A 24,979-nucleotide genomic window follows, 5' to 3' on the forward strand; every position below is an offset into this window, starting at 1 on the left:
GTTTCGGTCATGTGATAAGAGCAGAATTAAGCCATTCGGCCCATCTACTCCGCCATTCAATCATGGCTGATCCAGCTCTCCCTCCTAACCCCATTCTCTTGCCTTCTCCCCATAACCCCTGATACCCGTACTAATCAAGAGTCTATCTATCTCTGCCTTAAAAATATCAATTGACTTGTCCTCCACAGCCTTCAGTGGCAAAGAATTCCACAGGTTCACTGCCCTGTGTCCTGTTAGTTTTGCTTCCCCTATCCTGCTGAATAGTGTGACATTTTCAATCCAATTATTCCATTTGACAGCCATGTTTCTTTCATGATATATTTTCTTAGAGAATATTAAACTCCCCTTGCAATGTAATCTCAACTCCTATTTCACTGAAACACGCGAGTGTTATGTACTATTTAATTGTTATACATTGCTTTCGTTTCCTGCTGCATTCCTGGCGGATTTCTACAGAATGTAAGTTGTCTTGTGCTACCTGCCCAATTTTTAATCTTAAATAGCTTCAGAAAGACACGTCAAATAGTAACTTAACTATAATTTGAAAATCTGAAAGTATAGTTTTCTTTGTGACAATTTTTAATTCATTATCATGGTAAATAGCATTATTATCATTATCATTATCATCCTTTATTATCATCTTGCAAAGCAACAGTTGTACAGTGCAAAATGAGAAGACGTTTCCCAGGGAATACTCGCATCGCACATAAAAACTTAAACATTTCACGCATAAAATAAAAACGATTTAAAAAAAAAAAAAAATCCAGTTCCTGATAAAACAGTACGAATAGTTTAAAAAAGTGCAGGTAAAAACAGCAACATTAAAAATACAAGTAAAAACAGTCATAAAAACAGATATCTGTCCAAGAAAACATAAATAAAATATTTCACAACCTTCTATTCATTAGGCCTATAAAGGGCCTCATTGCGTATATGCAAACTGCAACATGAACGCCGGAAACACCAGCCACTCTGATGCCTTGCCCAACCCCCACTCCCAACTCCAGTTCCCGATCGTACCCAACTGAGCAACTGGACGTACATAGTATCTGGCCCATTAGCTTAATGCCAGCCATGAGTGGCACATAAACAAATACCCCTGTTCATTTCAATTAGTCGTTACCCTGCATTACAAAGATAAGTTCATAAGTGATGGGAGCGGAATTAGGCCATTCGACCCATCAAGTCTACTTCACCATTCACTCATGGCCGATCTATCTCTTCCTCCTAACCCCATTCTCCTGCCTTCTCCCCATAACCCCTGACACCCGTACTGATCAAGAATCTATCTATCTCTGCCTTAAAATTATCCATTTGGGCTCTACAGCCTTCTTTGGCAATATATTCCATGGGTTCACCTAAGTTGTTTATTTTTATTTTTATTTTGCTTTTTTTTAGGTTTTATTTATTTTACTACATATTAATTTTAAAGTTTTTGGTGGAGGCAAATGATAGTCTGAGTCAAATACTGTTCTGCCTACGTTGCTGCACATCTGAAAATGTTTGACCTGTGCAGCTTCCATCCCTCTCCAGAGAGCAGCAATTTCTAATATAAAGTTTGAATTTTCCTCTCCGTTTCCACATCTCTCAGGAATATCTACATTTGCATTACATATTTTGTTCCATATGATTTAAATTATATTACCAATATTAGTTAATAAGTAAATCATGTACATATAAATGTAGATGCAAAAATAAAATAAATAATTGGAAAGCACAAAAGACGTGCAAAATTCTATATTCCAAGCCTATTGTTTGTTGGTTTGCAATTGGTCATTGTGGGTCTTTATTGTTACCTTTTCAGCTGATTGGTCCCTTTTCCCAATAATTGGATCTATAATTTTGAAACCGAATGCTGTACATAAATGAGTGCTCTTTTTGGCAAAATGCTATTGAGACATGGGGACGATTAAACATGTAAAAAAAAAACTTGCCTGGGTACAATTTTGCTAGGCAATAATATTCAGTTATGGGACCAAGGACTACTAGATGGAATTGGTAATGAGGATCTGGAAGTAATAATAACAGTTCAAACAAAGGATCTTTAACCTGAAATATTTACCGTTTTCTTCCCACAGCTGCAGCCTGACCAGAATTTCCAGAATCTTTTTATTTTAGATTTTCAGCATTCAGTTTTTATTTTGTTTTTCCACGGTGGGATTTGGTATCTAGATCAGTTATACTCTGATTGAATTTTGGGAAAGAGGCTCATTGGATTGAAAGGTCCTTTCCTGCCCTTGCATCTCTGTTCCATGCTTGACATTTTGGTAACCTGCTTGAATAAGTTGCACTACACTTTTGTAAACAGGTCCAGACTCTGAATGAACAAGAATGGGAGCGTGCGCAACAAGCCAGCGTCTTGGCAAATGTCGCCCAGGCTTTTGAGAGCGATGCTGAAGTGTCGGATGCAGAAGATGATAGAGAGACAATATTCAGCTCTGTTGATCTACTCTCACCAAGTGGTCAGGCTGATGCCCAAACTTTGGCTATGATGCTTCAAGAACAGTTGGACGCCATCAATAATGAAATAAGGTTTGTCCTGTTATAATATATCGATGTTTCATAATGATTAGCAAAAAGGAAAAAAAACCTCAAATAACTTAATCAAGGATGAAAGCATCACAGATCAATTTCCCTCCTGGGATAAATTTCTATCTTATTGTATCGTATATAATCTTGGCTGAGAAGCTCTTGGTGTTGGATTAAAAAAAAAAAAAATAAAGTAATCAGCTTCATCTGCAGACTATTTCTCTCCTCCCCCTCCCCCGTAGACGTGACACAGTTAGAATAAATCTAACAATAACGGGATAATATAAACACAGCGTGTAAGCAAGTTTAAGTGATTTCAGGCTGAACAAATGACTGAATATTTCCATATTATGCTGATTCCAATTAAAATCTCAGTGAAAGCACGCAGAGCATGTTTTGCTTCAAGCGTCCACGTGGCAGCGTGAGATGGAGCCGTTGTTTGTAATGTTTTCATTTATTATTTCATACCACGATGATGAGCGTGATAAAACATGTGAAAATGTGCTTCAGCATTCAAGTTAATTGTTCCGCAGGCTCATCCAAGAGGAAAAAGAGTCCACACAGCAGAGGGCAGAAGAAATCGAGAGCCGAGTGGGTAGTGGTAGCCTTGATGGTCTGAATCTCTGCCAATACCGAGGAGGTACACTCCCTGCCTCTTTCACTGGCTCATCCCTTGCCAGGTCTTCACCACCTGGCAGTGGACATTCCACGCCAAGACGAACCCCTCGAAACGCTGCTCACGACATGGACAGGCTTGGTGTCATGACACTGGTGAGTTTAAATCTTTCTATTGTAACTTTGCAATATCTTTCCACAGAGTCCATTGCGCAGCACATGGCCTTGTGCTAACATTAGAGTAATACTGTGTGGTTACTATCCAAAATCTACTTCTGCTGATGAACATGCCACTTCAGTGTCCCTTAATGATTTTTCATTTCATTAATTTTTGGGATCTGAGCATAATTTGGCAAGGCCAGCATTTATTTAATGCCCTTGTGTAATTGCTCCTGCGAAGGGTGTGGTGGGTCACCTCCATGAAGAGCTGCAGCCCTTGTGAAAGTTCTCCTGTGGTGTAAGGTTGAGACCTTCAGGATTTTTATTCTGTAATGATAAAAGGCCAGCAATGTATTTCCAAGTTATGGTGGTAGGATGCCCTTGTCCTCCTTGAAGTTAGAGGCAGTGGAATTGCTGTTGGTGTCAATTGGATGAGTAGGGAACTGAAAATGTTTAAAGATGCACGTAGTACTTAAGTTACTGGATTAGAAACACAGATCTGGATCACTGATTCAGAGATACAAGTTCAGAAACATGCACAGCAGCTGTGGAATTTACACTCGATATTAAATTTGAAATTATAAAGCTAATTTCCATTATGATGATTATGACTATTAGACTGTTGAGTGATTCGGGGAATAAAATCCACTGATCCTGTGCACAAACATTTACATATAACTCCACTGTGCATGGTTTTCCAAAGAGAATAGAGAATAAACAAATACATCTTAAAATCTTTTGTAATCAAACCTATAAATTGGCTGATAGCCAATTTTTCAGATGCATGGAGGCAAAAATTGAAATATTATAGCAAACATGATCATTTTAAAAGCAATGGTACTGGAACTGGGGTAGACAATTTCAGTTTAATGTGAATTTGATCAAAATTAGGCTATTTTAATGGTGAATATTTCCAGATTTGTCTTGTCACCTTAAACAATTTAAATAAAAAGATAAACTCTACAAAATGCTCGCTGATGACATTGAACTGTGGAATATTTAACTATTGAATAGCATTTAGAAATAACTTGAAATTTAACAGTAATTGGCAACAAGGATGTGAAGTAGATCATATTTTGCGACTTAAAGCATTGTTTTCCGTAGTTTAAGAAATATAGGTCATGATCATTTCATGTAATATTTCCCAACTGTTTATATTGGAAGTGAAACACCTGTTTTTGTATGAAGAGAGAATCGTGCAAATCTGTTGCCAAATCAAGGACTTAAACGGCATGTTAAAATTGTTTTCTTGTAATGCATACATATTTTTGGATGTCTTGGTTTCTTGGTCCTCCAAAATATTCCAAATGGAATTTAAACTGGAGGTGGATCACCAACAATTTGTCCTGTTCCAATGACATCAATGCTGCGGCAAGAAAGCACACCAATATTTCTACTTCCTCGAAGGCTATGGAGGTTCAACGTGGCCTCCAATGCCTCGTACCAATTTCAACAGAAGCACTACAGAAAGTATCCTACCCAGGTGCGTCACAGCTTGGTATGTCAGCTGCGGTATCCAAGACTGCGAGAAATTGCAGAGTCATTAACGCATCCCAATCCATCACACCAACGGCCTCCATCTTCACCGATTGCCTTCAACTATACTTCATGCTGCCTCAGGAAATCAACTAACGTATTCAAAGACCACTCATGCCCTAGTCATTCTCTCTCCCCTCTCCCGAAGACGCAAATGCTTGAAAATATGTAGCACCAAATTCAAGAACACCTTCCCCAGTTTTATCAGACTCTTGAACAGACCTTTTGTATGCTAAGATTCTTCCAATCTATCTTACTGTGACTCTTAGACTTTTTTTTTCTCTGGAGCTATATCAGTATATTCAGCCCTGTTTATTTTCCCTCTTGCAATACCTGATGCGTTTTTTGTTGATATGAATTGCCTGGATAGCACAAATTCAAGTTTTTCATTGTATCTTCATATACATGCCAATATAAACCATACCAAGGTACACAAAATTGCTGGAGAAACTCAGCGGGTGCAGCAGCATCTATGGAGCGAAGAAAATAGGCGACGTTTCAGGCCGAAACCCTTCTTCAGACCCGGCCCGAAACGTCGCCTATTTTCTTCACTCCATAGATGCTGCTGCACCAGCTGAGTTTCTCCAGCAATTTTGTGTACCTTCGATCTTCCAGCATCTGCAGTTCCTTCTTAAACCATACCAATATCATTTCAGTAGGTAATGTCTGAATATTACAACCTGTGATTTAAAAATTGTTCTGAGGCAAACAGTTGCTCGGAGAACTGTGTAGATAATGCTACCTAGTAATTATGATGTGTTTGCGTTCAAGTGATCCTGGCTATATTGATGTGTCAAGAGCAAATATTTCATAATCCAATAGTGCATTTTGCTGCATCTTCTACTTTTGACTTTTTATGGAATATGGTTTCATGTTTTAATCATTGCTGTTTTCTTCCTCATGTTTAGCTTTTTCTCCATTCCTCTTTCTTATGGCAATTTTAGTCAAGCTCCCAGCATTGTTTCCTCAAACATTTCTGTTTCTTATAAAGTCTATATTGTTGCCAATCACGTTGACCTGATAGCTCAAGCATCACCAAGTTGTCCTGAAAAAGTAAATGGATTATCTTATTCATTTCACAGGTGCATTTGTAGTTGCCACTATCTAATTGATGCAGAACTTTATATACTACGTCACAAATTTAATATGACTCGCCTTAGACTTTATATTTCAGATTTTATAATTCTATAAACATTTGCAGCTGTTGGATATCTGAAATTAATAATGAAATATAGAGATGCTTAGGCCCAACCAATATGGAGAGAAACACAATTGGCCATTGAGTTTGATGACTTGGCCTCAAATCTTTAAGATCATGAAATTAGAAAAATTCATAATTTTGGAGAGATATCTATCTTCCTCTCCATCTATGCTGTTATTTTTGAAAGGACATTGGATTGAAAAATGAATTCTTTTTCTCTCTCCCGATGTGTTGCCTGGTGTAGCTACAGGTATTTTTGTATTTCTGCATATTTGTCTTAACATCAGGAAGTTATTTCATTACGTTTTAAGCCAATCCCTTCAGAAATTGGAGGAATGTGCCACACCTAAATGTGATATGGTAAACAACAGCTAACATGCATTAACTCGATGTAACTGAATAAACAGTTTATTGGCTCAATTCAGAACTTTAGAAAGGGCATGTCTGGCTGGTTACTGCTCCAATATTGTTGGTAGAAGGAACCACAAATTCATTTCCTGAGATGTTTCATGCATGCTAATCCAATTAATATTCATGGAGCAATTTAAAATGTAAATTTGACACTTATTAGCATTGGAATGTCATACAATTGTAATTTACTGAAGCACAGGCTAAATGTAAACTCGAAGCTGTTCGCCCAAGTGTAAGTCATTCAGAGTGACATAATGCAGAAACCACAGTAGCGACCTATAGGTAGGTGTTCAAACGTTTTATAAATATTTGCTTAAATCAGGGCTTTCAAAATACATCTGTAGTCTGACATTAATAACATTTGCACTGTTCATGATAAATCTTTCTTGCTGTCTCTTTTTGTTGTGTGTAATTTCTAATGCAGCCTTGTCTTGTCTAATCTTTTAAATCAGTTTGTTATCCTTAATGACTCTCTCTTTTCTTTGCATGTGTCTGTCAGCCTAGTGATTTAAGGAAGCACCGTAGGAAGGTAATTGTATGAAATTGAACTTTGATTACCTGGCAACAGATTGTTGATTAGACACATTTGTAGTCATCTGCATCTTAATCAGTGCAACAGTTGCATCTTTCTCATGTGGCTTTTTCCTTTCCCTCGCTTTAAACAACTTTTAAAAGGTTTTCAGAGGGACTGTCTGCATTCAACTTCTACTTCTACTAGCTAAAAATACGTGTAAATATTAGTCAATGTTGTATAAAGTCAAAATGACTCATTCTTATCATTTATTATTTTAAGTTAAGACGTTGACGTGGAAGATGGTAAAATGCTGTGACTCCTTCATCCACAAGATTATTGAACTGAATACTCATGCTATACTTATCCAGAAAGTGGTGAATGGGTGTTTATCAGACTCGATGTCTGTAGCAAGTGATGTACCACACATATACATTTACATATGATTTGAATGAATGAATGAAGTATTGGCCAAATATTCACGTACAAGGGATTTACCTTGGTGCTTCGCCCACCAGTGACAACATGACATACAATGACAGTTAGGAATGACACATAAATTGGATGAAAATGGAAGTGGTCGGATTAGTAAGTTTGTAGATGACATGAAAATGGGTGAAGTCACACTTAGATGGTCAAGAAGCTTGTCAAGCCATACACCAGGACATGGATAATCTCAAGAATTGAGTGGACCAGTGGCAGACGGAATATAATACAGGCAAGCGTGAGGTAATGCACTTTGAGATGTGAAATGCTGGTAGGAATATAGAGTAAATGGCAGAGACATTAGGAATGTTAATGCACAGAGAAACCATGGGATGCAAGTCAATGTCTCCCTGAAAATGGAGATGCAGGTGAGTCGGGTAGTGAAGTCATTTGGTACGCTTGCCTTCATAGGCCAAGGTGTTGAGTGTAAGAGTTTGGGACACGATGTTGAGGTTGGACAATACATTGGTTAGGCTGCACTCTGAGTGTTTATGTGCAGTTCTTGAAGATTGCAATAGAGAGAGTACAGAAAAGCTGCACGTGGATGTTGCATGAAAGGAAGGCTGCAGTTCCAAGGAGAGATTGGATAGTTTGGCTTTATTCTGCCCGGAATGTAGGAGACTGCAAGGTGATCTGTATCGGACGTTTAGTCTTCTCCTCAGTGAAGGGGAGTCTAGATCCAGAGAGTTTATGATGAGTGGGGAGACATTTGCAGGAGATCTGAAGAGGAAGTTTTTCCACACAGAGGGTGGTAATCATCTGGTGGGGGAGTGACAGTGACAGCTGAAATTACATTTAAAAAGCATTTGAACAGGAAAGGCTTAGGGAGATACAGGCCTACTGCAGAGAAATGGGATTAATATAGATATATGTCATGGTTAGCATGGACGATGTGGCATAAAATAGCCCATTTCTGTGCTGTATGATTCTGTGGCTACATTGGCGTTGACATAAAATTAATCTGTGATTTGCTCTCGTGGAAAATACTTTGAGCAGAGATTTCCTGGTGTTGGGGTTGGCAGGTTTTATGTGACCCTTGTCTGATATCAAAATGAATTGTTCTAAGGATTGATAACATCTGCAAAAAACAGATCTTTTAAGTAATTGCTTCCAATGATGTAACTTTATTTTTGAAAATCAATATCCAAATTGATGGTTCTTTGCTTTGGTAGTTCAATAGAACTATTGCATGTGAAGGTTAGTCTTTTTTGGTTAAAGATTGTGAGATTAGACTCTCTGGTGATCTGGAAGAATTGGGACCTTGGGCCCCTGCCTCTTTTTTCTTATTTTGTTGTGTGACCCACAATGCAAAGAAAGATTGTGTTTTCTTATTCTTTGTTTCCTAGCAAGGCACCTGTTTAACTGGACTCCTTCATTTGTACAACAGATTCATTTGTCACTTTTGCTACCCTTTATTATAATCTTTCTAAATCATTTACAAAGTCACAATAAATGTGAGATGTGAGCTGTTGCATTGTCTGGTTGCTTCCAAATATATATTATCTTCACAAATGAAGAACTCATTATGGTAAGTGTCTCAGCTTCCTGTGCCATGGTAACTCTGTCCCTGTCCCAGTGTCCTTGCTCGCTATATTGTGCCTGTGAGATCATTGTGATGCTGATATAATTTTAGTTGATGTGGTGGTGGCGGCAGCTTTTATTTTAATCCGTTTTTATTTACACTATTACCCACTTTTGAATTTTTTCCTCACTCACGACAACTTTAATCTCAGATGGCTAAAGAGGATGCTCGGGAAGATAAAACAACTATAAGATGTGAAACATCACCACCCTCTACTCCAAGATCCATTCGATTAGACAGAATCAACCAAGGTGCCTATCACACGGTCAGCCAGGAGGACATACGCGACATAAGAAGGTGAATCATTTTCAAAAAGTACAATCCATGGGATTATTAAAGGCTGATACAGATGAGTGCCCACTGGTCAGTGTAGATGTGGTGCACTAAATGGCCTATTTCAATGCTGTCTGTCTCTATAACTCTATGACGCCCAGAGGACACAGGCAGTCACAGTGAGAGAGTGCAAACTCCATACAGAGGACAGAATTGACCGCAGGTTGTTGGACCTATGAGGAAGCCGCTCTAGTAACCGTGCCGTCCAGTTATCCTTGCAGATTAAAATAAAACTTTTGTGAATTAAACTAGTCTGGCATTTTTTAATCCAGCATAAATTTTGCTTGTGTGCTTTAATATTGATGATGCAGCTTAAACTGCATTGAGTTGTTTATTTTGTTATTTTATTTGGGAAATCAATGCCGTAAACATCAATTTGTTCCATTATTTCAAATGTTACTGTGCAGTTCAACCGGGTCTCAGGATGGCCAAGGCAGTCCTAGTAGCAGCAATAGCAGCCAGGATTCGCTTCACAAGGCTCCCAAAAAGAAAAGTATAAAGTCTTCTATTGGGCGACTCTTTGGTAAGAAAGAAAAGGGTCGGCTTGGACCGTCCGGCAAAGATCTCACAGGGCAAGGTTGGTTTGGAAGTCAGTAAGAAAATTTTGGAATCAGTACTTTTTTGTTAATAAGTCTTTAACTTCTACTGTAATTTATCCTGTATGTTTCCACTCATTTATTTAAAATTATTTTATTTTGCTTTATCAAATGACTGTCCACCAATCTTCGCCCTCTTTCCTTTCTATCTTTTGAAGTGGAGTTTGCATCTTTGCTCTGGTGTTGAATTATGATATGGTTTGAATTGAATTTTGGATTGTAATTTGTTTTACTGCTTGACTGCATGTTGAGGACTTGGCATGGAAGCCTTTTGTAAAACAGCCACATTTTTCAGTTAATTTTGACAGCTTAGTTAATAGCTAGTATATGTAATATGGTAGTTGACCTTCAGGCTTTAACAAGATAGTCTCTGATACCATGAATAGGGATCAACTCAAAAGTATGTGTGTTTTTACTGAGTGTAAAGTAATCTTTTATAATCTGTGCCTAGGTAGAAATTTTGGCCTGAATAAACTTGTGTGCAATTAGTTCAGGTATCATGAAGAGGGTTGTAAATGCTGCCAAATCTAGTCTCTCCTTCCAGTATTTGCTCTCTGAGGCTGCTGGTTACAGTCCTCGGGTTACATTCAAATACGTTTCAAATGTAATCTGGGTTTATGCCTTGTACCTTTTCAGGGAGTGAGTTCCTAACTTCAAACATCTTCAGTGAAAACACACTTCCTCATTTCCCTTGCACCGGTTATGTGAACTTTATTACACTTAATATTTCAGCTGAGCCAAATAGTCTTTCCTGTTTGTTCTATTTTACTCTCATAATTTTACACACCTCAACTCAATCACTTCTGTTTTAAGGATAACTTCCCCAACCTATCAATTATCTTCAGATTTAGAATTTCCTTTTGTTATATCCTTCAATCGCCCTTTGTACTGTAATCATATCTTTCCTGTTGTGTGGTGACTGTGATTGTAAAGATACTCAAGTTATGATCAAGTCATATTGTACACGCGCTCTGCTCTTATTTTTTTGCTTCCGGTAAATAAAAGGAAAGCAGTGGCCTAATTTCCATTGTCACTTACAATCAGTCTATCACTTGAACTGTTTTTGTACCATGGCAAACCAATTGATCATGCCTTCTATAGTAAAACTGACATTTAAATTATATTGCAACAAGCAACTGAGTACAAAGTCCTCTGGATCTCAATTCCCTCCACACCGTTACTCTAGTACTCCATTTTACCCTGTGGGTCTCCTTTTGAAGTATATTTCCAGCTGTAAAAATGCCTGTTAGACAATTATCCTTTGCTTCCTGCCATTGAACTAATATTTGATCAATTGGATCAATATTCAAACCACTCTCCTTTTGATCCCCTGGATATTTACTTTTTCTCGTCAGCCAACCATAAGTGAACTTGTCAAAAGCCTTGTTACAAGCTGCAAGGGGATAAAACTGGTATTTTGTGAACTACATCAAATGCACTGTATTCAATAACAGTCTCCTTAGCTCTTCAATATTCAATCAAATTAGTCAGCCACAAACATCCCTTTCCATGTTATTTTTATGTCCATCATTGACCACACTTGCAACGCATAATTTTTTTGATTTAAAACATTTGTTCCAAAATAAATTGCTTGAATGAATGTATCTCCCATTAACTGCACTTAGTTCAGTATGTTGCTTTGATCAGCCATTCACTAAATGGGTTTGGCAGTAGCCAGTAAAGCTTCCTTTGTAAGGTTTTCATTAAAAAATATGTATTGACTTTAACTAATTAAACACATGGGACAAACATTTAACTTTCTGCAGCAGATGTGAAACTGCCAGAGCAAATCAGCCATCAACTAAATGAATGTTCTAATTTTCATGAAGATCATCACCAAAATACCAGTTTTATCCCCTTGCAGCAAGTTGTAATATTAGTGTGAGTTCGCCCTGAATTTTAAAATAATCTGAATTTTGAATTCCTGACTTTCCTCTTTTAAGCAGCTTGACAAACATTATTGTTGCTAATGTTTTGTTTTCAAATAGAAGAGGGCATTGTCTTAATTAGAAAGCTTTGTTTTCTCTGCCTTTGGCAGAGGAAGCAAGACAAAGACATTTATGAATAGTCACAATTGTCAAAATTGTATAGATAATAAACTGTGAAAGCACAGAGTTTGTGCTATTTTGATAGAATTTAATAGCCCTATTATCATGAAAAACATGTTAAATTTGAAAGTAAATCTACTCTGTACTGAATTTACTAGAAAACCTTTCATGATAATGCATCGATGTGCATAATACCTAATTAAACATGGAATTAATTTTGAAGAACAGGAACAGGAGTAGGTCATTTGGTCCCTCAAGTCTGCTCTACCAAATGCCAAGATCATTGTGATTGTCTACCATAACTTTATTTTACTTTTACCATCCCCACATCTCCCTCTTCACTCATATCCCATGATTGCCTAAATAAGCAAGATCTATCATTGCCTGACCTGTCAGCAATGCGTTGTCATTTTGCATATGAATGGGCGTTACTTCACATTTCCGCACTGTTGCATTTGTTACATTCTTGACCACTCATTCAATTTGTCTCCCTCTCTATGAAGCTTCTTTACATCATCCTCTCTATCATAGTCAACATGGGCGAGTTAGGCCAAAAGGCTTGTTTCCACGCTGTACGGCTCTATGATTCTATCATCTCACTTTTAAATCATCAGCAAACTGGGATATTTAACGGTCTGAAGAAGGGTTTCGGCTCGAAACGTTGCCTATTTCCTTCGCTCCATAGATGCTGCTGCACCCGCTGAGTTTCTCCAGCTTTTTTGTGTACCTTGGATATTTAACAGTTGGTCATTTCATTGGCGTGGGTCATGAAGAGCTGGGTGTATCATTCTGAGTGTATCTGAAGAATCGGTAATGTCCCGACCCGAAACATCACCTATCAGCGATGCTGCCTGACCTACTTCAGCATCTACAGTTCCTTGTTTCTACCCTTCACGTTATACTCCCTCAGCCACCTCACTAATCAGTCTACAAACCTGGAAAAGATCTGCTTTTTTTCCCCCAATTATAATTTTTTTTCTGATAACTGATAATCAATATATATTTCAGTATTTTTGCCCCAACCCTGCAAGTGTGCTGAGAAATGGCGAACAATGTTTAATTCATAGAAGTGCGAGGTGTTGCATTTTGAGAAGTCAAACCAAGGAAAGAAGTTAACAGTGAATGATAGGGCCCTGGGGAGTGTTGTACAGCTGCTCCTCGACCTACGATGGGGTTATGTTCCGATAAACCCATCGTAAATCGAAAATATCGTATGACAAAAACGCAATGCAATTTGATCACGTGATTGGAAGTGACGTGCGGCTGGCTGCCGTTGCCGAGTGTTTGAACCATCGTAAAGTCGAGATATCTTAAGTAGAAGCATCGAAAATCGGGGAGTACCTGTATAGCAGAGTGATCTCGAAGTACAGGTCCCCTTAAAGTGTTGTCACAGGTGGATTGGGTAGTGAAGGTGGTTTTTGATACGCTTGACTTCGTCAGGCAAGGATTGAGAATAGAAATTGAGAAATTGTTACATCGTACAAGCCATTGGTGAGGCTGCACTTGGAGAATTGTGTTCAGATTTGGTCCTCCTGTTATTAGAAAATGCCATTAAGCTGGAAAAAGTGTTGAGAAGATTTGTGATGTTGGCAGGAGTAGAGGGCCTGAGCTATAGGGAGAAGTTCAGCAGGCTAGGACTATTCCTTGGAGTGAAGACATCTGATGGGTGATCAATACATTTCAGTGTGTGAAATCATGAGGGAAATAGGGTGAATGCACAGTTTTATTTCCCCCAGGGCAGAGGAATGGAGAACTGTAATACATTGGTGAGAGAATAAACATTTATTAGGAACCAGATGGGGATGCCTTTTTTTTCAAAGGGTGGATGGTATATGAAACAAGCTGCTAGATGAAATAGTTGAGGCAAGAACATGGATAGGAACTACTTGGAAGGATATGGACCAGGCTTGAGCAAATGGGACCAGCTTGGATTGGGCATCTTGGTTCAACATGGATGAGTTGGGCCGAAGGGCCAATTTCAGTGCTGTGTAATTCTATGAACATATCTAAACTTGTTAAGCAAATCTCTGTGTGGCACATCTTCAAAATCCTTCAGAAAGTTCAAATACGCCAACTCCATTCTCCCACCCCACTTTTAGTGGGCTTTAGTTGACTCGTAACAATTTTATGACAAAAAGTAACCAAAAAGTCACAAGAAGTAAACAAATAAAGGGCGGTTCAAAAATAAAAATCTTATAGGGTTTTGGCAGCAACGATGCAAGAGTTCAGGTGCATTAAGTTCCAGAGAACTTGAATCAGTTTATTCCTATGCTGAAAGAACTCAGTACAAACAGTGGTATAATGCAGAAGATCGTGTGGATTTGAAATGAAGGAGGAATTCTCGACCTGATTTCACTATAAAGTAATTCAGTAGCACTTAGCAATATATTAAATAGCAGGTTTTGATGAGGCAAGAGTTCTGTCAGTTGTATTCAGAACGTTTTGCAGGTTGTGTAAAGTAGAAAGTCATGAAACGCATGATCTGGGTTCTCAGCCATAATATGGTACAGGTGGAACTGGCAGTGTTTCAACAGGGGAATAAAGCACTCTTAAATAAGCAAAGATGACAACGCAATCTCTTCAATTTGAGTTCAAACTTGTTCACATTATCTACATGGTTTATTTTTATCAGTTCCTCTTCCCATCTCACCCAACCCAAAGTGAAGTTTTTATTATATCCATGCAGTGGAAACAATTGGTTGTGGCAGAGTTACTTGTACTCCATAATGGTTTATAAAAGATTTTGAACAATAATATTAACACGTTGCTTGTTGAATTCCAGGCTTGTGATGCTAGATGTGTTTTATTTTTACTGATGCCACAATGCCTTGCATGTTCAAACTGGAAATATTTTGCCTTTATCATTGTTTGTATGCTATTATTACTTTAGACAAGCAGTTTGTAATTGTTTGTAATATGGAGTGATTTAATACTTGCATATGATGTTTTCAACAATTTATATTTATTTTTGCTTATGAAGAGTAGTTCAAGGGATATTAGGTGGAACTATGCTAAAATTGAACACTTCTGAATTAATATCTCAATCATAGTTATAATGTTAATATTTGTCATTAATTTTTCGTACAATATTTGAAATGCAGATTTCTAAAATCTCATTTATGGGATGATGTTGGACACGAGGAACTGCAGATGCTGGTTTATAAGAAAAGGCACATGCTGGAGTAACTCAGTGGCTCAGGCAGCATCTCTGCAGAACATAGATGGGTGACACCTTGGGTCAGGACCCTTCTCCATAAGTTCATAAGTGATAGGAGCAGAATTAGGCCATTCGGCTCATCAAGTCTACTCCACCATTCAATCATGGCTGGTTTATCTCTCCGTCGTAACCCTATTCTACCTTCGCCCCATAACCCCTGACACCCGTACAAATCAAGAATCTATATCTGCTTCTTCTGAACGAAGGAAAGTCCCGAACCAAAATATCACCTATCTATGTTCTCCAGAGATGCTGCCTGCCCCACTGAGTTATTCCAGCACTTTGTCTTTTGTTATGGGATGATGGTGTTGCGCATGCTTAATACCTGAAGAAGTTGGTGATAAATTACCTCCTTGAATCACTGCAGTTGCTCAAGTGGCGGCACTCTCTTTGTTCTGTTGGTCGTGTTCTAGAATTTAGACCCAGCAACAGTGGCGATATATTTCCAAATTAGGAAGGTGCATGAACTAGCAGGTGAAAATGTTCTCATCTACTATCTATTTCCTCCAAGGGGGGTGGTCATGGAATTGGGAAGTATTATACAAGTAGCCTTGGTGAGAGACTGCAATAGTTATAGTGAGAGTAAATGGTCAGTTAACGGTTGGTAGATTCAGTTCTAATCAACAAACTGCCTTGTCTCTGGTGGTGCGGATGCTGTACTCATCCAGGATAAATATTTTCAGTCTTTTCTAATGTTGCTGCAGCGTACAAACTAATAAATATTTAAGTGCCTGTGGCAACTTCTAAATTTCCCTCATCCTGCCCCTGTGTTCATTTATCAGAATTTCCTAATGGCCTTGGAAACGGCTTTAAATATTTTTGCTATTTAGAGGAGTAAACTGCCATGCAAAATGCAATTCACAAGTTTCAATGAAACCAATTAGATCACTTGCATCAGGAAATTATAATGATATAACTTTAAATTTTATAGCTGGCATACCAGATATGGAAACCGGTCCTCAGGATACCTTGGGACTCAGTAAACTTGGCCAAGCAGAAAAAGATAGGAAATTGAAAAAGAAGTAAGTTTTTTTTTCCAGAACTTTTTCTGAAATAGTTACAAAAAAGCATGGCCATTTTACTATTTGGATTTATAAAAAAATACTTGTCAAACAACTGCATTGGTATTTTGAATGTGGCAATGATTAAAATAAATCAAATGTCTTTTGAACAATGTCAACTGAGAAGCAAGCTTGGTTTTCCCAACTTCCTTTCACCTCCCACATCCTTTCCTTTCCCCCTATCATTTTACTTTTCATTTAAGATTAGTGTTTTACATTTTGTTTTGTTTTTCATTTCTTTCCCTTTTTATGTTATAATTCACTCCATGACCTTAGTAATAAATCAGGGTAAGTTAATTTATCAATAATTTTCATGAATGCTTTTGGTTTTTGCTCTGTGTCAGTGTCTAATGGTAAAGGGAACTCTGTCTGGAATGTGTAGACTGCTGGAATATAACTTGGATGCAAACATTTCCATTGGGTTCCAGTTTGTAGAGGAGAGTTTTTAATTGTATGTGGACTAAGTGATTAATAAGTGGTCATGGTTTCCTGACCTGGAATATTGGCCTTGCACGCAGAATCTGTCTCTACCTAATTGCCTGCAATGGTAAAATTTCTCAAGGCCCAGTGGGATAAGTAGTCATTTACCCTAACTCGTCCAGTCGATCATGCAGCATCATTATTGGTGATGCTCTGGGGTTGGTTTCTGGACTGAGGCAGGTATTTTCCAAAAGGTGAAGGTCTATTTTAGGATTTCCATTTTTCCTTTGGAAGAGGGAAATAAGTTTTGTTGAAGGCTGGGGGTTTATTGTCAGATCTCGAGCAGTCATCTCTTACTGTCCTATAAAGTCCCATTCCTCAATGAAAAATATTCCACCATAGATTGCACCCACAGCATTGTCATGGTCATATGTAATCTTTAACTCCAGTGACCACTAAATGGGTAATCATGCAATGCACAGGCAATTTTATTTGTCAAAATCCTACAAGCCAGTCGCAACTTGTGTTTAATGAGGTAGTAAGATATCTTAAAGCGCTCAGCAGAAAACTTTTAATAAAATGAATGAGTACTTGACCTATTTTTTGGTGGCAAAAAGTTGAGGGAGTTTTTAAATTTGGAGCAGCCCTTGAGGTGAATGTTGAAAGCAGTGTAAAGATATATACAGCACAGGACCAGCTATTCTGCCTGTTAATTCCATGTCAGTGTTAGTGCTTCACATAAGCCTGCTCCCATACTTCACTAAATCACATCATAAAATACTTGGATCAATTTCCCCTTAATCAGATTACTTTAGGCCATTCAAGTCAACTACCTGTGGTCGTGAGTTCCACCATCTAACTGCATTGAGTGGAGAAGTATCGTAGCTGAAATTTCAAACAGTTTCCATTGATATGGCTGCTATTCACTAGTTAAAGGCATTTCTACTTCATTCTTAATTAAGTAGAAAATGTCATACATGTCATTGTTTTAATTTGATAGGCCTATTCACACTATCCCTCACCAAAAATGTCTACCTAATATACATTTCAGTATCCCGGTGCTTTTGTACAGGTATGCTTGCATTGCAGAGTTCTTACCAAATTTGCTCTATAGTTTTTATCCTATCCAATTCTGAAATCTGCAACGGTATACGCCAGCTGTTTCTCTGAAAAGTTTTTTGTTCTTTGCCACCTCAACTTTTTATCTTGGAATATCATCTTAAATGCGACTATATTGGAATCTCCCATTTGGTCCAAAAATAACTCTTTTCCATTTTAAATTAAAATCCACGTTTGCATTTTGTAACTTTGTTCATCAGTATTGAATACTTTCCTTGTGAAACGCTGCTTTTGCAGCATTTAACCTAAGACAATAATGCTATCAGACTATTCGGTAAGCACATCTTGTTCATAATAGGCGTTAGAAAAGATTTGACACCCTTATCTCTTGGACATTTGGATCGACTCTTAATTGTCCTCTGCATTGGCGCAGCCAACTGCTGGGTTCATGATAAACTGGCAATAAACACCAACAATGCCATGTCCCGTGAATAAATACAACAAAATATGAGTGTTAGCAGTTAGGTGTGTAATGCTGTATAAATAAATCAACCTCAATAACTGGAACTCCTTGGGAATGGAAGTACTGATTGAAGTACACGGTGTGTGAATATTCTTCTGCGTGAAGCTTCACTGTATAACCAACTCTTTTGAATGAATTTCTGACTTGCCTAACAATGCTCTGCTTTATTAATACAAAACAATGCTCGTACTTTCCTATAAGTATTTCACGTTGCGAGTTTGTTTATCTAACCCAGTTTGCATGTTTTAAGTGCTATTTCGATACTTACAGTGCAGTCAAATGTCACAACGCTGCAAGAATGCTTATTTTGCTGGGAGTATAAACTGGGTAACACCTGTCTTGAAGTAATTGGAAACGAATCTGTTTCGTTAACACAATATTTGTATTATAGGACCGAATTATTGGAAGAAGCACGAAGGCAAGGGTTGCCATTTGCGCTATGGGATGGCCCCACAGTGGTTGTATGGTTGGAGGTAAGATAGCAGATCACGGGAAAGGGAAACGAGAGATTTAGACCATGATGTAGAGAGATATAGAACATGAATGAAAGATATATATATAAACAACTAACAATGATAATGGAAACAGGCCTATGTCTTTGGGTGTTGGGTCTAATTCCACCAAACAGTTCAGAGCTAACTCAAACCTCATTCTCCAACCACGTGCCCCATGCTTAATTCTTACAACATTTTGATTTGTATTAATTGCTTATGGGACCGAGAGAGAACAATTGCAGAGTATAGGGAAAGAAGAAACTAGTGAAGGATGCTAATGAAATTGCTCTCCAGGATCTGGCGTGAACCCACTGTGTTAAACCTAGACTCCTGTGTCATTATGTGGGTGAAGCGGAGTGAGCCAAAGCAATTATAGAAATATTTCCACTGTCGATTCAGACAATGCATTCCAAATCTTAAACTAACCAGTTTACTGAGTGTAAAAGAAAATATTTCAAACTTTGCTAATAACTATGCTATGATTTGGTGCAGAAATTTACATTGCATCGACAGAATGGTGCAAATTCTGCAAATCAAAATGCCTGAACTACTCTGGTTGAGAGGATCGCTCTCTGTTTGATCTGTACATTGACATGAAATGCCAATTGTGTTCCTCCCTTTGCTGCTGCCTAACCTACTGATTTTTATTTTTTTTATTTTCTGTAAATATTTTATTTGTAGAATTAAAATGCAGAATCATGATGAGAGGAGTAGAGGGATGATCAAAGTGAATATGGACACAAGTGGCAAACATTTTGTGGATCTTTATTGCAGGGAGGTGCAGAAATAACTAACAAGGTCCCGATTTAAATTTGTCTCCATATTCGACTCATTGTTAATGTACGATAGAGAATAATGTTATGTTGAGAATTCAGAACTGATGTTCTCTCTGATCTAGAGGGTTTCTCACCTGAGTTTTAGGGAAACTTAGGTTCGTGATGTTTTAGCTTAAGTTGTGGTTGGTCGATTTGTGAATGGCTGTATTTTCTGTCCACTGATCATCTGGTTCACTGTTTTTGTTATTGCAGCTTTGGGTTGGCATGCCTGCTTGGTACGTGGCAGCATGTAGAGCCAATGTTAAAAGTGGTGCTATCATGTCGGCCTTATCAGATACAGAGATTCAGCGAGAGATCGGCATTAGTAATCCTCTTCACAGGTTAAAATTGCGTCTAGCCATCCAGGAAATGGTATCACTAACCAGTCCTTCAGCACCTCCAACTTCACGAACGGTAAGAGCCTATTTCATTCCTCCCATCACCATATCAAAAATGTGTAACTAGATTTTTGTTTGGAAGTTTAAACGCTTCATTAATAGATTCATTAATAATTGCAGATGTGTACTATATATTGTTTTCGAATGTATTTATTTTGCTATTTTCTTATTGTGAGTGCTAATACTGTACCTAGGTGCATGTGACAATAAAACATTATTGAATCTATAAGAGTAAAGTCAAAGTATGGAAACAGGCCCTTTGGCCCAACACTCCCTTGCTGACAAAGTTGCCCAACCAAGCCAAGTCCTATTTCCCTGTACCTGGCCCGTATCTCTCCAAACCTTTCCTATCCACTTGTCTGTCCGAGTGTCTTCTAAATGATGTAATTGTTTCCACCTCACCACTTCCTCTGGCAGCTCATTCCATATACATGTTCTACTGTGAAAAAGCTGTCCCTCTGGTCCCTTTTCAATCTTTCCCCACTCACCTTAAACTTATGTAGTTTAGTTGTAGACTCTCCTAGCCTAGAGAAAAAAATGACTATCCATAATTGCCTATGCCAGTTATGATTTTATAAGTTACTGTAATATCATCCCAGGTAGACAAAAGTGCTGGAGAAACTCAGCGGGTGGGGCAGCATCTATGGAGCGAAGGAATAGGTGACGTTTCGGGTCAAGACCCGAAACGTCACCTATTCCTTCGCTCCATGGAGGCTGCCTCACCCGCTGAGTTTCTCCAGCATTGTGTCTACCTTCGATTTTTCCAGCATCTGCAGTTTTTTCTTAAACATAATGTCATCCTATGCTGCAGGATAAAAAGTCCCATTCAGCTATTAAGTCTATTGAGCTCTCTTTGTAACTCAAACTATCCAGACTCAGTAACATTTTTGTCATCAGTCTGAAGAAGGGTTTCGGCCCAAAACGTTGCCTATTTCCTTTGCTCCATAGATGCTGCTGCACCCGCTGAGTTTCTCCAGCACTTTTGTCTACCAACATTTTTGTAAATGCTTTTGAACCCTTTTCAGCTTAATTCCTATTTATGGGCAACCAGAACTGCACCCGGGTACTCTAAATATGACCATATCAACATGTTCTACAGCTATAACATAACATCCCAACTCCTGTTCACAGTACCCTAATCAAGCCTTCAACACATTTGCAGAAAGTTAATGGAATGCTTCATTAAATCATGTTATGCCCAAAATGTCACCTATCCATGTTCTCCAGAGATGCTGCCCCACCGGCTAAGTTACTCCAGTACTTTTTTTTTCCGAAGTAAAATCTTGTTTGGCATGATTAAGATTACCTTTTTCCTTCATCCATATTAATTCAGACTGTCATCCTTCAACTGCAAAGCTAAATGTTAGCAGGCATGTAAATAACCTTGTCAATATTCAGCTGTAATTGTAACTAACTGTGGGTTAAGCATGAGCTAACCTCCTTAAACATACCTACTGCTTAATGATATGGCACCTCTCTTTATTACTGCTTTCCTGTCATTGGACTTGATTGTGTCTCTATGGGTTATGTCATTAGTCCTCTGGAAATGTCTGGTTAACACATGAAGAAATGGAAACTCTTGCTGCTACCCCACAGACGGTTAGTCCCATGTGTTTCGTAGCTTCTCTCTCTGATCTCTTCCTCATGTATCTTGTGTGTTTTTTTTCAACCTTCTACATGTTTTTAGTTGTAATTACTTCGGGATTTTGTAATGTCAGATGAAATTTGAACTGGATGGTTGCACACCCAAAAAAATGTTTTTTCAATAACCCAGATGCATAATATCCGCTTCTGGATTCTGTCTGAGTCTTGCCTGAGGGATGTTCCTGTGCCAATGTAACAACTCTCGATATTAATGCTGAATACAATAATGCATCCTTTCTATCAGGCATACAACAGAAATTGTGGAGGAAGTTACATGAACCATAGCCCCTATGTAGCATAGCCCCTATTCTATTCCGATTTGCATTCGATTCTGAGCTGGAGGTATCTTAACAATATGGCTATTTCCAGAGCAAATTTCACAACACTGTAGAGTTGTTAAGCTACATCTTTTTGGCAGTCCTATACTAAAGCAACCTTTTAAAATCCCGAAACGGTTTAGTATTGGAGAGCATCCCTGTTGTTAAGCAACTCAAAGGGATCTTAAATTTGTCAAAATTAAACGTATGCTTTATAGTAAGATTGCCAAATGCATATCTATCTAGTATATATACTCCTAATAATCTGCTTGATTATTTAACATAGATATCACTTTAAAATGTAAGTAATCTGTGCATGGAGTTTACATTTTGCTGGTTTGTGTCACTGATTATGAGAGCTTACTAAACCAATATATCATTATTAACTTTATGATACATGTTTTCCTCTTGCTTTTCTAACTGCTTTAACATCAGGATGATGAAGAGGGCAGCTGGGCCCAGGTGGGCTTTTTAACAATATATTATCTTTCTCTTTGCTTACTAAAATTCCACATCCCCTTTTATTTGTTTCAGTTTTTAAATGTTTCACAAAACTTGGGCATTTGCAGTAAAATTTTGCAGAGAAAGCAATTTACTACATTGCAGTAATTGGATGTTGTTTTAAGGCAGGGTTTATGTTAAGGTCAGTGTGGCCATTCTTTGTGTTAATCCCTTGGTTGTGTTCCATATAGGGTTGCCAACTGTCCCGTATTAGCCGGGACATCCCGTATATTGGGCTAAACCCGGTTTGTCCCATACGGGGCCACCCTTGTCCCGTATTTGACTGCTACTACTCGGGTCGAGGAGATTGCGGGTCGGAGTGCCACGTCTGGCCCCGCCTCGTTCGTCCCAACGTAGTGCAGCCCATGGAGTGCAGCAGCAGCACCTCGCCCGTAGCCCCGTTGGTCGGTAGCCCAGCCAGCTGTCCGACCTATGGACCTTCGCTTACCGCCGACACCACCACCCCTCCTTCTTCTCATGGCCGATCATCGGTTCATGACGTCATGCGCAAAGTCCGGCGCCAGGGCCAAAATTCCTCAGCTGGCCCGCCGGGTGGGCTTTGTGTGCAGTCCAGCACCCGGGCCAACTCATCATTCACCCAGTCACGGCTGAGTCGGTCAACGAATTGCCCCTGACTTGGTGACTTGGTTGACGTCAAGTCAAGTCAACTTTATTTGTCACATGCACATACAAGATGTGCAGTGAAATGAAAGTGGCAATGCCTGCGGATTGTGCAAAACAACAGAACAGAACAGAATCAGTATTTACATTTTAGAAAAATAAAAAAAGAGACACAACAGTAAATTAGTCCCTGGTGAGATGAGTGTTTACAGTCCTAATGGCCTGTGGGAAGAAACTCCGTCTCATCCTCTCTGTTTTCGCGGCGTGACAGTGGAGGCGCTTGCCTGACTGTAGCAGCTGGAACAGTCCGTTGCTGGGGTGGTAGGGGTCCTTCATTATGTTGCTGACTCTGGATCAGCACCTCCTGGTGTATAGGTCCTGCAGGGGGGTGAGTGTAGTTCCCATAGTGCGTTCGGCCGAACGCACTACTCTTTGCAGAACCTTCCTGTCCTGGGCAGAGCTGTTCCCAAACCAGATTAAGATGTCACCGGACAAGATGCTTTCTACAGCCCCAGAGTAGAAGCACTGAAGGATCTTCAGAGAGACTCTGAATTTCCTCAGCTGCCTGAGGTGGTAAAGGTGCTGCCTTGCCTTTCTCACCAGTGCGGCAGTGTGTGATGTCCATGTCAGATCCTCTGTGATGTGGACTCCCAGGTATTTAAAGCTGCTCACCCTATCCACAGTAGTCCCATTTTTCTCCAGTGGCGTGTACGTCCTCGGTTGTTGAGCCCTCCTAAAGTCCACAATCAGCTCCTTAGTTTTAGTGACATTCAAGAGGAGGCTGTTGTCCTGACACCAGAGTGCCAGGTCAGTCACCTCCTCCCGGTAGGCCTTCTCATCGTTATCAGAGATCAGGCCCACCACCACAGTGTCTTCAGCAAACTGGATGATGGAGTTGGAGCTTAACCTGGCCACACAGTCATGTGTGTACAGGGAGGACAGTAGGGGGCTGAGGATGCAACTCTGGGGGGATCCTGTGTTCAGGGTGAGGGGTTTGGAGGTATGTCTCCCCATCTTGACCACCTGGGGCCTGGCGGTGTGAAAGTCCAGGACCCAGGCACACAGGGGAGTGTTCAGCCCCAGTTCCAGCAGCTTCTCAGCAAGTCTGGTGGGGACTATGGTGTTGAAAGCTGAACTGAAATCAACGAACAGCATCCTCACACAGCCCCCCCTTTTGGCTGTCAAGGTGAGTGAGAGTGGTGTGCAGAACCTGGGAGACCGCATCATCCATGGATCTGTTCGGACAATATGCGAACTGCAGTGGGTCCATGGTGCGAGGAAGGAAGACGCCAATGTAGTTCTTGATCAGCCTCGAAGCATTTCATAACTAGTCATGTCGGTAGTCATTCAAGCAGGCTGGAGAGACATTCTTAGGCACTGGTACAATGGTCCTTTCCGTGCATCAGTTGCAAGCCTGGTTCATCGAAAAGATCAAAATTCAAAATTTGAAGTACAGTTTCTACTGAATGTGTATCGCTTTTGCACCATCGTAAAGTCAAAATATTGCAAGAGGAAGCATCTTAAGTCAAGGAGCTTCACCAGATCTAGATCTGATACAACAGCGTGCGTGCGTGTTGCGTGTGCTGTTGATGCCACGTGCAAGTGATTCACCTTTCATCCATTCACAGGCCCCCTTATGCGCATCAGTTGTACGCTATATTTTGCCAATTCCTGCCAAAACAAAAAGTTTCGGCAACGTCCGGTGTTGTTCGGGTGGTTTGGCATGTGCAAATATGGATAAACCTGCAAAAAGAAAAGACTGTGCAGCCATAACAAGCAATGAGAAGCAAAAACCACGTGGGTTAAGCCCATTAGCGGTGACTCGACGAAGGTCTTCTGTACTTTATACCGTCAGGAATTTGTCCCTTATTTTGACTATTTGTCCCTTATTTGGGAGTGAGA

At 39.3% G+C, this 24,979-nt stretch overlaps 1 protein-coding gene across 6 annotated transcripts in view; it reads left to right on the forward strand.

Moving 5' to 3' along the window:
* Nucleotides 1-24,979, forward strand: part of LOC129705599 (liprin-alpha-1-like) — a 107,206-nt gene that overhangs the window by 65,250 nt on the left and 16,977 nt on the right. For 3 of the 6 annotated variants that reach the window (XM_055649206.1, XM_055649209.1, XM_055649212.1), the window contains exons 14-24: nt 2,309-2,532; nt 3,063-3,300; nt 6,951-6,980; nt 9,182-9,327; nt 9,771-9,940; nt 16,156-16,246; nt 16,562-16,573; nt 18,679-18,760; nt 19,810-20,010; nt 21,531-21,593; nt 22,391-22,417. In XM_055649206.1, coding sequence (XP_055505181.1) covers nt 2,309-2,532; nt 3,063-3,300; nt 6,951-6,980; nt 9,182-9,327; nt 9,771-9,940; nt 16,156-16,246; nt 16,562-16,573; nt 18,679-18,760; nt 19,810-20,010; nt 21,531-21,593; nt 22,391-22,417 — 1,284 coding nt within the window. The remainder of the gene's footprint in view (nt 1-2,308; nt 2,533-3,062; nt 3,301-6,950; nt 6,981-9,181; nt 9,328-9,770; nt 9,941-16,155; nt 16,247-16,561; nt 16,574-18,678; nt 18,761-19,809; nt 20,011-21,530; nt 21,594-22,390; nt 22,418-24,979) is intronic. The other 3 variants (XM_055649207.1, XM_055649208.1, XM_055649210.1) reach the window with 3 other exon arrangements.

This window comes from Leucoraja erinacea, chromosome 18 (genome assembly GCF_028641065.1).
Source record: "Leucoraja erinacea ecotype New England chromosome 18, Leri_hhj_1, whole genome shotgun sequence".
NCBI lineage: Eukaryota > Metazoa > Chordata > Chondrichthyes > Rajiformes > Rajidae > Leucoraja > Leucoraja erinaceus.